Consider the following 12,375-nt stretch of genomic DNA (forward strand, 5'->3'; position numbering starts at 1 on the left):
TGGGTCACTGCTTACTTCCTCCTCTTCTCCATCTCAGGCCAGAGGGCCATGGAGGGGGAGGGAAGGAGAATGAATAACCCCCTCCCCCCAGGCACAGGTGGCCAGGTTGTTCCAGGCATCACCTGCCCTGCTGGCAGCCTCACTTCCCCTGAAATGAAGCCACGGCCTTAAAGGAGAATCAAGGGTGTGGGGCTGCAGCAGCTGGTCCCGAGTTCAGTGACCTGAACTACAGCCTCGTCCTCTGGTTGCCACCCTGCGGCGGCATCTCCTGCCCGCTCTGGGTGCTCAGACCACAACACACTTACTTTCCCTTCTTCCACTCAGCGGCACGTGGAGACATGCTTTGGATGCTTGACTGTGGCTCCTCCCAAGGACTCCTCAGAGGTAGGCCTATAGGAGGTCACGGCCGACTACTTGTTAGTGCTTGTTTTTGGCTCAACTAGGACTTGCTCCTATGCAGCCATGGCACGTGAGCCTGCAAGGTCACCCATCTAGGTGTCGCCTGAGAACAGCCAGGTGTGCGCGGCAGGGGCAGGTACCTGTCGGGGGATGCGGCCGTGGTACCAGGCGTGGCTGCGCAGGTCCTCGCTGCTCAGCAGCAGTTCCTCCTCCAGCTCCTTCTTCAGCCTCTCGGGGGTCCGGTCTGCAATATGCCGCTCCTTGGAGAACTGCAACAGAGAAACAGAGACAACAGTCACCTCCACCCAGGCCAGACCTGCCAGCTGGGGCGGACTGTCCTGCAGTTGGCCGCTTTGCTAATCAATCACTGTATGCCAAGACCCATCCAGGGAGGGGAGTCTGGATAATGATTATAATAGGCTGTGACCTTACATTTCTCTGGCCCTAACTGTGGAGTAACAATGTCACCTGCACGCGGGAATATGATAGGAGAGTCAGCCAAGCTGCTCCTTTCTTCAGTCTACTCAGGCAGCAGCTGGAAACATGGGGATTGGACAGAAGGTGCCGCAGAGCTGTGCAGGGCAGGAGGCACAGTGAGGTCCCGGGAAGCTTCCTTGACAACTGCAGAACTGTCCTGGGAAGTGAGCATGAACCGCACAGCAGCCCCCAGCTGGGCCTAGGTCGGAGGCCTGTAGGAAACTGCTGCCCAGTGCGGTCCCTGGTGGTGGTGGGCCTGGAGCTCCTTGCTACAGACAAACTCAGCCCAGGAGCTCAGTGAGCTATTTTAAAACAACCGGACAGAGAGATTTTCGGTCTCTTGAACCTGAAAGTAGAAAGTTAAGCAAGAGTATTCTGTATGTCTTTTTTTAGAGGATTTCTTTTTATTTATTTATTTATTTTATTTATTTATTTGTTTGTTTGTTTGTTTTTTGTTTATACAAGCACTGGGTACAGTCAGAAGCGCGGGAGGGTGAGAGAATTCACCAGAGCCAGAGCGGGGAGCAGAGCAGGCAGAAGGACCGAAGTACACTGCTGAGGGGAGCAGCGGGCGGCAGGAGAGGTCTGCGCGCCATGTGGGACCCTCCTCCGGTGGCCGGGGAGCAGCCGGGGATCGAACCGGCGCCACAGAGGCCGCGGGCAGCTTCGCAACCCAGCGCTCAACCGCTGCGCCACCGGGGAGGCCCGTGTATGTCTTTTTAATCTCATTTTTCTCAAAATACTGGTACATCCCCTCAGGCAGTTTGAGAACCACCGAGCCAGGTCACAGTGTCGGCCAGGCCAGTTCTGGGTGGGCCATGCTGGCCCCGGGTTCAGTAGAGCCCACACCACCACACGTGACCTGAACTTGGATGCCTGCCCGCTTCCCAGCGAAACAGGCTCAGGGACCGTGGGCTGAAGGTCACCTGAGCAGGAAAAGGCCCTGTCCTGTGTTTTGCCAAGTTCGCAGCTTGGCCTCAAAAGCCAGTAGGAACCACAAAATCATTCCTGATCACAGCTTTCTGATCACCACAAGGAACAAGCCTCAACTCCTCTACCAAAGAGAACACACAGATTTTGCAGCTGGAGTCTTAATCCTTGTGTCTTCGGAGATGGTGGCCCTTGCGGGAGCTGCTGCAAGGACTCAGGACTGCTTTCAAGGCGAGGTGCTGACTTTCTAATTGCTGGTTCCCTCCCCACCACTCTTCTCCTGAGGCACGCACTGGGGAGTGTTTGATGAGCTGACTATCTATCAAAGAGATGCCTTGTTGGCTGCCCAAGATGCCTGCAGACAGTAGCAGCGCTGTCTGACACCATCTGCTCCCGTCATTTATTATGTACAGGTACGTCGGAAGACAGTTCATTGGAAAGACTTGGATAGAGAATGTAGATCGTCAACCAGGCCACATTTGCTGTTAGTATAATTGTCTGTCTTGCCTCATGCTAAATTCTAAGTTTCGTGAGAGCAGAAACCCATCTGCCTTCTTCCTTTCCCACTGTCCCCAAGCGGTGTGTGAACACACAAATCACTCAGTTTACACCAAGTGAACAAATACCTCAAGATGAGGAATGGAACATGACCTTTTTTAGATATGGAGAGTCTCCTTTTCTCTCTCAAATTCTCCTTTTCCCTCTCAAATAGGCTTCAAATTTGAAGGCTTAGGTTAGCTTGCAACACAGCTGAAGGATGGACACACCTTAATCTCCCTCTCATCCAAGGAGAGGTAGTCACATGACTAAGTTCTGGCCAAGGTACTACAATGTTGGTGGGATGTCTTAGCTGAGATGTGATGTGATAGCTGGAGCTGCAGAATCTATTCTGGACCATGAGGCAGCAGCCACACCACCAGGAATGGGTGAATGGGAGGCCCAGAAGTGCCTGCATTTCTCATTACTGTTATTACTGCCGACACACCCGTCCTAAATTGCCCACCTCCAGGTCTTTCATGTGATCTGACTTATTTAAGCCTTAATTTTGGGTCTTCCAGTCACTGGCCACTGAGCTAAATCCTAACCAATACAGTGACTCTAGTCCCTATCTTGTTACTCTGGCAGTTAGTATACATGTAGCCTAACTCTCTATGCTATGCCCTGGGTCATTTCTTGGCCTGACCTCTGAAACTACAGAAGTCAGCAGGCCCTATTTTCTGTCCATGGAAACTACTCACATAAATTAAACGAGTTATTCCCCTCTTTCTTTCTGCATTCTCCATCCTCTCTGATACCCAATATTCAAGACTACTTCTACCACCCTACCTCTTTCTTATAAACTGTAAGGTTTTTTTTTTTTTAAATCATTTTATATACAATAATATTTCACTCCAAGTTTGACATAATACTGTTTAGCAAAAATACAGAATCAGTTATCTTGATACTTCTGTCCTAACTCCTCAGAGGGAAACGCACAATCACCGCTCTCCCCATGTGGACTCTGGAGAGGGGGCAGCAGAGGGAAATACCCAGAGAGGAGAGGAAAGGAGATCAGGAACACATAATATGTGGAAAGTTAGGAGCTACATAATTGCTTAGATTTCTATTTTTAAAGGCGAGAAGGGGAAGACACAGGGAGGAGAAGAAGATGAGAGGGGGCAGAGAAAGGAAGGGGGAGACAGACCCAGAGCCAGCAAGCAGTTGCCAAGTGTGCACCACGTCGAGCCTGAGAGGGCCGGGCTCTACTGCGTCAGAAACAGTTACACTAGCTGCTGGAGCTCCTGTCTCAGCAAGTGAGGGGGACGGTGTGTCCCAAAGAGCTGAAGACGGCAATGTGAAAGCCATCCAACGTGTGGTTGCCCTTGTGATTAATTATCTGGGATGGAGCCTTCTAGAACGCTTTTAATGAAACATATCAACACAACTTTTATTTTTTCTTCTCAAGTGCCTGTATTTTATGAGAACTTGAGCTTGTCAACTATGATAATGCTGCTATAGATAATAACTTTAATGGGTTGTCAACCCTGTGGTTGCTGAGGGGTGACTACATAAGAAAATCTGGCAAAACATATTTCTGAGAGCCCCGGAATTGGCATCTGTGTTCCTTGGGGACCAGGAATGAAATTCCTGCTTCTAGGATGGGTCAATGCCCCTCCCATGTGGGACACTGACAGAATTCTGTTGGCTTCCCCCAAAACAACCAAACAGTGCTCACTGTGTAGCTTTCTGCTGCCACATGGGAAGAATTTGAACTCTTCCCTGAAATGCAGTCACTTCAATCACAGCCGAGGCCAGCTTTTAGGTCATGGCTATAAAATTATTTCTAGTAGTTTAAGGACATAACAGCATCTCAGCAAAGGCTTTACTCCATCTTTGCAGTCATCAGCGTCCTCTGAAATCCTGATGGATTCTACTATTTCCCTAAGAATCCTCTTGCCTTTCCTCAGACTATACTCTGAGGCAAGGTAGAAAAATTCTTACGTAACAGTCACAGGCACTGTTATTTTTGTGCACAGCCCAGAATGAAGTACAAAAAGACACATGTGATCTGTCTTGTCCTTGCACACCCACAGATTCCAATCTTGGGAAAATGAAGAGGCTACAAGGATATCACTCAATCCATTCTAGCTCCTGCAGTCATTGCTCCTAGCTCACATTCGCCAACTCTTTTGCACTTGTTACTGTAGATATCTTCTTAAGTCAATACTCCTGAAAAACTGGCTGGACCAAGTCATTCTCAATGCCTGTGTTGGCAAAGGACAGCGGGCACCTGGGACAGCGGGCATCTGAGACAGAGGTCAGCGTGACCCCCCAAGCATGGAAAACCCACATGTGTTCTGTAAGGAAGTTTACACTGAGTGGAAGCACAGGACTCAAGGGCCCTTTGGATTTTATGTTCTTCAACAGCCAGACAGAGACAGCAAGAAAACTCAAGAATAAGTGATCTCTCACACAAATGCTATGTTAATAGTGACGTTATAGGAATACAACTTTTTCTCTGATTTCAAATTATCTATTCACCCCTGACTTTTGACTTCCTGTTTGTTTCCCAGCCTTCTGGTCTTGGATTGGGGGTGGGAGTGGGGTTGGGGGGTAGGAGAAGCAGGGAAGGCTTAAGATGGAGACAGAGTTGGGTTCCGCAGCTCCAGCAGGGGCTCTAGGCTCCAGCCCTCCTGAATGCCACCCCACACAGCAGCTGGGGTGCACCCTTGGAGGAAGGAAAACTGCAAGGCTTTGGACCAAGAACATTCTGCCCACAGGTCTTGCCAGGTACATTCCAGGGACCAAATCCTCCGATGGCCACCAGAAGAGAAAGATGCAGGTAGGACCCACATCTCCTACTGCAAGTCATGAATTTGATGCACCAGAAATCCGGAAGTGGTTCTTTATTTGGGAGTGGGTATAAGGAAAGAACACAGATGTACTTGCACGAGGCAAGGAAGGGTTAGAAAGTACTATGTCATGGTTACCCATTCACGTGGCTTCCCTTCTAACACTTCATCAGCATTGACGTCTGAGATGAGAGGCAGGTAGATTGTTAACTAGGGCAAAGGTAGGGGGTGGAGGAGTCCCACACTTTTCCATCAAATTGAAGTTCAGTTAGAAAATTCATAAGTTACTAAAATTATCACTTTTCTTGAAAATCTGAGTTTAGCTACATCTTTCCTATCACCAGCATTTTAATAACCCTGACTTGTGGCTGTGCCTGAGCCAGGGCCCTGTAGGACCCCTTCCTTCCTTTCTCTTCTAGCAGTTAAGTTTAATGCATGGCCACCTGACAGGCTGCCCAAGGCTTTAGGTGGTAATTTTGTTCCTTTTGAGGATGTTGATAGCATTAGCGTCAGTGCCGTTTTAAAATGACAATGAAGAAGATGGCAACTATCCCAGCAAGGGCATCCTTATCCCCGTGGCTGCCTGCCTGCTTCCCTCTTGGACCTGAGAATGAAGAAATCCACCCCATGCTCCCTGCACTTCTTTTCTAAATAATCTTCCTTTTCTCGCCACGCAGGACATGGACCTTTCGAGAGGTAACTCCTATAGTTCTCCTGAGGGGCTGCCTCTCCCTAATGAAAAGCTTCCTTTGTAAAAACAATTTTGTGGTTCAGGGTTTGGCTTTAGCATCAAGCATAGGACCTGGATAGGTCAGGAACATGATGTCAACAGACGTTAGAGCAGCATTTAAAGAACACAGGCAGGCCACCTCCCTCGTCCAGTGCTCTGTGCCACAGGTCCCTATGCAACTGCCTAGTGGCAAGGCTGCAAAACAGGACTAGTAACATGTGATGCTATTAAGGATGAAACAAATCTGTATCTGTGAAGCACTAAGAACAGACCCCGGCACACAGCACTGGCTTGTTTACTGGTTAACAGAGGCTCAGAATGCTGTTCATCTTGTTTGATAAAACAAACTTCACATTTGGGGTGTTTAAGATCTGATGCTAGGAGGCCTGGGTAGGTGTCTGGGAAGGAAGCAGTTAAGGCAAGCAGCCGGGTGCCTGTGTGGATGCCAGCTGGCCGCCTGGACAGGTTTCCTCAATCTTCTGGAGAAACCTAGCTGCCTGCCCCCATGCCTCGCACCTCTAGTCCAGTTACAAGGACAGGACCAGTCCTAGCTTGCTGAGACAGGCTCCAGAAATCATGCACCTCACTCTGAATCTGGAATGAATGTCTCTGCTGTCCCGCACGTCCCTGGCAAGTCTGGTCTTGACAGGCCAGAATAGCCGGAGCCTGGGAGATGGTTGGAAAACACATTCTAGAGGCGCAGAGCCAGCAACATGGACGTGCTGGGAACCTCGATTAACACGGAAACCCACATTTCAACAGTTCTCCGAGAAAGAAAAAGCTGTTCCAGTCCGGGAGGAATGGAAGTCGGGGCCTTGTCTTGAAATGGCTGAGGCATTAAAGCCTGCATTTCAAATCAGGCATAACAATGGGCTGGACCTAAGGAGGTTTGCGTTCCTAAATCCAGGGATGAGGGAGGGTGTGCACGCAGGCATCTGTGGGAAAGCCCAGAGGAGGCTGTGGACACTTATTTGCATGTAGGAGACAGTAGAGAGGATTAGAAAAAGATGGCATCTGCATTATAATTAATATTTATTTTACTCTGTCCCTGCCTGTAAGAAAAGCTGCCCAGTTTGAATAGAATTTTAAATTGTATAAATCACCAGGAAAGATCTTGTCCCCAGGCCCAAGAGCTGAGGGGGGGAATAGAAGGACTTCAGAGGCGCCAGTTTGTGGCCATCAGCAATCATGACAAGCAGTTTGCCAACTGTGGGCTGCGAGCCAGGGATGCTGGCCCCGGCCCTAGCCTCAGTTTCCTCAGGACCACACACAGCCAGAGAGGCAGTTTAACAAGCCCCTGATCTCTGGAGACGCCCTGCCTGACCTCATCCCTGCCTCTCCTGCGCTGTGGTCCGAGCAAGTCACCCTGTAACAGGGTGGTCCCCAGGAAAGGGGGAGGTTCCAGGTTCCCTGCCCCACCCAAGGGAGGGTGGAGCTGAGCAGCAAGAGAAGAAGCTGCAGAAGAGACGGAGGAAGGAAGGAAGCAAGATGGAGCCAGGAGACCTGGAGGAGGCGCATGGAGCCTAGAGACATGTGAAGAAACTGCGCTTGTCTTTTGGTCGTGGGCTGGGTGACACAGATGTGGGTGAGACCCGTGGGGAGGTGACAATGGCAGCTTTTATCTGGATGTTGATTTTGCTCTTTTCCTTCCGGGCTTGTCCGGTTGTTTGTGACCCTTTGCTGTGGGTCCCCACTGGAAGATGCTTTAGACTTGTGGCAGGCTTTGGGGCCTTGCTCTGGGCCGACCCCATATGGATGGAGTTTTACCCACGAGGGGATGGGTAACTTTGGGTGCTTCATTTAGAAACTAGACTCTTTGCCTCACCTGTATTGTTTCCTAGTTTTTATTAAAGTCCCTTCCCATTAAAGTGTCATATGTTTTGTGTTGATGCGGCGGATGGCAGAACCCATTTAGAATAGGCAGGTTTGCGGGGTTTGGGCTGCCCCTCTCCCTGTCCTATAACAACCCCACCTTTGTCCTTTGGTTTTCTCCTGTGCCACGAGAAAGGTCACCATGACCCCATGTGAAGTCTGGAGGAGGAAGAAGAGAACAGGGGTCAGGGTTGGCCCTTGAGGATAGAACTTGAGAACAGGATGGGTATTTCGGGCATTTGAGTTAAGAGTCATTGGTTTGGGTTGGATGAAGGTCTGGTTGGGGAGGCAGGGGCTGAAGCATGCAAGGGTACAAAAGCGGCCTGCAATACATATGGTGTTATATCTGCATGTGTGTGCACAACACTGCCTTGCTAACTGCTAGCAGAGACTTACAATGCTGCTGACCTGGTTTTATAAAATACACACACTCCCCCTAACCCCTCCTCCCCCAGGGACAGCTTCATCTCCCTCGAAGCACATGGATCAGACTCCACTTTCCTGGCCATTGCTGGCTGATCCAGATAATGTCCCTGACTCACGTGGGCCTAATCAGTTCTCCCTGGGAGTTTTCTAGGTGGAATTGTGTGAAGAAAATATTTTGTTCGCTCCGGTGACAGTGTCATGAGACTTGGTATGGAGGCAGCTTCACCTCATGTTTCCTGCCAGGAGGATCAGAGTGGGCTGGGAGAATGAAATCAGCAAGCAAAGGGGAGATGTCAGGAGAGCAAAGTGCCCGGGGCATGCCCATCCCCAGGTGCTGTTGACGTCACCCAGTACACGCCCCTGTAACCTCAGCTAGTTCGCACTAGACACCAGTCCCCTGTGGCCCCAGGGGACCTGATCTTGGAAGGCTGGTTCTGCAGGCTCAGGGGTTAACCCTTCACACTCCAGTTAGTGAGAGTCATTGCAAGTCTCTGCCCTGGAAGGTAACAGGTACAAAAAGATGCTTTTAGACAGATCGATGTGACTGCAGCGAGCGGAATGGATTGGATGGGGCTGGGGCTGGGGGCACCAGGCCAAGTTCAGCATCTTTTTAAAAATGTGCTGATGGTGCCCGAATCTCCATCTTGTCCTTTGGTGCCACAGTAGGGATATTTACCCGACTCCACTGCAGAGCCTGGATGTCAACACGATTAAGTTGAACTCATCTTCTCTGTGAAGCCTGGTCTTCTCCCCCTTTCTCAGTCACTGGCACCTCCTCTGCCCTCATTACCCAAACAGGAATCCTCGGAATTGGCTGTCACTGACTTAGAAAGTCCTGATTCTACCTCTTACCAATATCTATTCTGACCCCCACCTGAGGTTAACCTGGTTTTGTGTTTCCCTGACCTCTGCAAAAGCCTTTTTTTTTTTTTAAAGATTTATTTATTTATGCAAACAAGAGCTGGGGTACAGGCCAGAGATGCAGGGGGTGAGAGGACTCACCAGAGACAGAGCGGGGAACAGAACAGGCAGACTGACTGAAATACACTGCTGAGGGGAGCAGCGGACAAGACAGGAGAGGTCTGCCGCGCCATGTGGGTTGCTCCCTGGCTGGCTGGGGATCAAACTCGTGCTGCAGAGGCTGCGGATTGCTTCATAGTGCGGTGCTTAAGCCCTTGCACCACCAGGGAGGCCCCTGCAAGAGCCTCTTAATGACTTCTCTATGCCCATTCTTTGGTCCTACAACCCACTACCCACAATGCCACAGACTTAACTACCCCTGGCCCAAAGCCACTTGTCATGCCGCTGCTAGGGCAGACCTGGGATCCAGCCCCACCCCAAATGGATGGGTTCCTTATGCTTACTTTTCACTTTCAGGCATCAGACCTGGTCACGGGGTGGGGGTGGGGGTTGGGTCCAGAACCCCATTCTGCCCTGCCTCATCCCTGAATTTTGAGCACATTCCTTTAAGTTGCAGAGAGCTGAGCCACCTGCATTGTCATACACTGACACCACCTGCAGGGATCTGGGTCTGAATCTGCCAGAAGGCCCCAATCGCACATGGGCTGTGGACCCTATGTGGGGGATGCCCTGAATCTGCAGAAACAACCTGTAGAGGCTCGGTTGTGGGGAGACAGGCAAGGCCACTGCCATCATACTAGGTGGGGCTTGAGTCAGCAGATTTGGAGCCCTGGAGTTTCTTAGGACTTTATTTTGGTCCACAGGTAGCTAAGGCCTGGGGAAATATTGATTCTGCTCCCAAGGGCCCACAGTTACCTACAAATAAAACCCAGACTTCTTAAGATAGGTCTTTTTCCATTGTGGTCCTAAGGCCTTCTTCCTGTACACAGATGGGGCACCTGGTCACATGGTCATGGTTCCCTGTACACAAGGTCCCTTCTGCCCCTCATCCAGGCCTCTGCTGCGTGGCCCCTCAGACAGCATGACCAGTGTGCAGAGATGCCAGACTGTGCATCCTGGCTGGGGGAGGGGGAGAGTTCTGGGAGGAGTTGTGAAGTCACGATAAATAGGTCTGATTTTATCTAGAGAGACTAGGACTCACTAATGGATTCTACACAGTGGGGCCAGGCAGTCTACCTGGCACAGGTTCTCCAAGGGCAGAGGATGCCTTATCTGCTTTGGGCTCCCAGAGCCCAGCAACCAGCAGGTACCCCGTCAGCACTAACTGGCCAGGACCAAGCTTGCCTTCTTGCCATCCACGTGGTGGATTCCTTGTCACTGGTGGGGAGAAGACAGTTGGGAGATTAACCTTGACCACCTTTCTAGACTTCTCCAGTTTGTGCCTGTATGTTCCTGGGGGTTAAAGTCCCACTTCCCAGGACCACCTGACCTCACGCAGGTAAAGCCCAGCTCCATGTCTGGCACACAGTAGGCACTCATTAGAAACAACGTGGGATTTGATTCCTTCTTCAAAGCTGACTTGTTGCCACAAAATGCAAAGTTACTTCACTAAGGAGTTATTTTAGAAATCCATGAGACGTTTCTAGAAATATCTTGAGAAGCTCAAATTTCAAACTACCAATTTCTACTTAAGCATAGGTTTGCTTATTCTGCTTATTTAGTTTCAAGTCAACAGTTCCTGAGGTTCTGAGTAGCACTAAATGGTTCTACCTATGCAGGTGAAGCCGCCCACCTGACAGAGGGCCCCACCCTGGCAGCAAGCACTCATCTCGCTAATAAAAAGCACAGGCTCCCCCAGGGCCAGAGAACACAAGAAAGTTTCCTGTTTTGCACAGGCTGAGCGGTCCTCGCATAGAGATCACGTGTCCTTCAGGGTCTTGGATGCTTCATCACCTGCACTGTTTAATTTTAAAAATTGCAGTGATTTTCTAGTCCTCCATTCTATGATCAGGATGGCAATTTACATGCTTGAAATTCAAAAAGGGGGGAGGAAATGGAAAGAGGCAGCAGGAGGGAGGGAGAGAGGATAGAGAGGGAGGGAGCAAGCTTGGGGAGACTCTATCCTGGCTAGAGCTCAGGGCACCTCCCCCAGAATGCTACAGGGCTTGCAAACAAATACTTCCTTTCTTCTGCCCTGGACAGGTTTATTCAGTTGCGGGAAAGGTCAAAGCACTTCAGGCTTCTAGTCAAGCTGTGCCAAACAATTCCACAGATCACATTTTTCTAGAAATTATGATTGCAAGCAAAAATATAAGCCTGGCTGGTGTTCTGGACTATCATGTAAAGCTTGTCTAGTTTCTGAGCCAAGCCTGGGTCCTCTGATGAGGTCAGGATGGGAAGCCCCAGGGGCTCTGCCATGATTTGCCACCAGGTGGCCCAGAAAGAAAGCCTGGCATCTCAGATCGACTGTGCTGCAGCACAAAGCCCAGGGCGTCACAGACATGCGAAGACATGGACCCTCTCCCCTGGAAAAGTCATGTTCTCTAAACCAGGACATAACTGTCAAGTCTTGCTGAGGCTGCTGCTTCTAGGATCACCGTGCAAGTAATCCACCCACCAGTGAAATTCTGTGGAGATTTCAGAATCTCAGCCCCCTTAAGTCCCTGCCTTCTGCTGAACTTCAAACAGTGAACAGGTTTATAAGCAAGTTCCAAAGTACATCAAGGACTTCGAGAGAACCAATTGGTAAATTTGCCATTGAAAATCTGCCTTAATGATCATGAACGCACAGAATGAATAAATCTCAACTACTTCTGCCACTCTTACTCTGCTCACAGGTTGAAAAATAAAAATCCAGTTCCTCACAAGTTTCAAACACAAAAACTTTTAGGAAAACACTCCAATTTTCACTCTGAGACAGAAAGGAAGGAAAGGGGGTGTCACGTGTGTAAATCCTAAAGCTCTGCAATGCAGCAGGAAATGGGTTCTCTGTTCATCTTTTATTGGTACTTGCTGGCTTTGTGTGTGCCTAAAAATATTTTATTATAATCCAAAAATAAATGAAGGAAGGCTTAAAATGATTAATCCAACTTTTCTGGGAGGTGCTAGGCTAGATAAGTGCAGAGTCTTATGCTGTAACTGTGACTAAAGTCAAAGCCTTTTCTGCAGTAAGCAGTTAGCTTTGTAACTAAAAATCCGGGGCTGGGTGTGGGGGGGAATCAAATTTTATAGCTCTTGCTTGGTAGAAAAAGCAAATGGTGGCATATGGACAAGTGGGTACTTCAGCTGGGTGCAGTCAGTGGGGGGCGCACACAGGGCCTGGCCATTGGCTCCAGAATCTACAGCACA

General features: G+C 49.7%; 1 protein-coding gene across 1 annotated transcript in view; it reads right to left on the reverse strand.

The window, feature by feature from the left end:
• BCAR3 (BCAR3 adaptor protein, NSP family member) overlaps window positions 1-12,375 on the reverse strand; it is a 106,567-nt gene that overhangs the window by 20,420 nt on the left and 73,772 nt on the right. The window contains exon 4 of the mRNA XM_037500291.2: window positions 540-668. Coding sequence (XP_037356188.1) covers window positions 540-668 — 129 coding nt within the window. The remainder of the gene's footprint in view (window positions 1-539; window positions 669-12,375) is intronic.

The sequence above is a fragment of the Talpa occidentalis genome, unplaced genomic scaffold (genome assembly GCF_014898055.3).
Source record: "Talpa occidentalis isolate TD23 unplaced genomic scaffold, MPIMG_talOcc4v2.1 talOcc4.9, whole genome shotgun sequence".
NCBI lineage: Eukaryota > Metazoa > Chordata > Mammalia > Eulipotyphla > Talpidae > Talpa > Talpa occidentalis.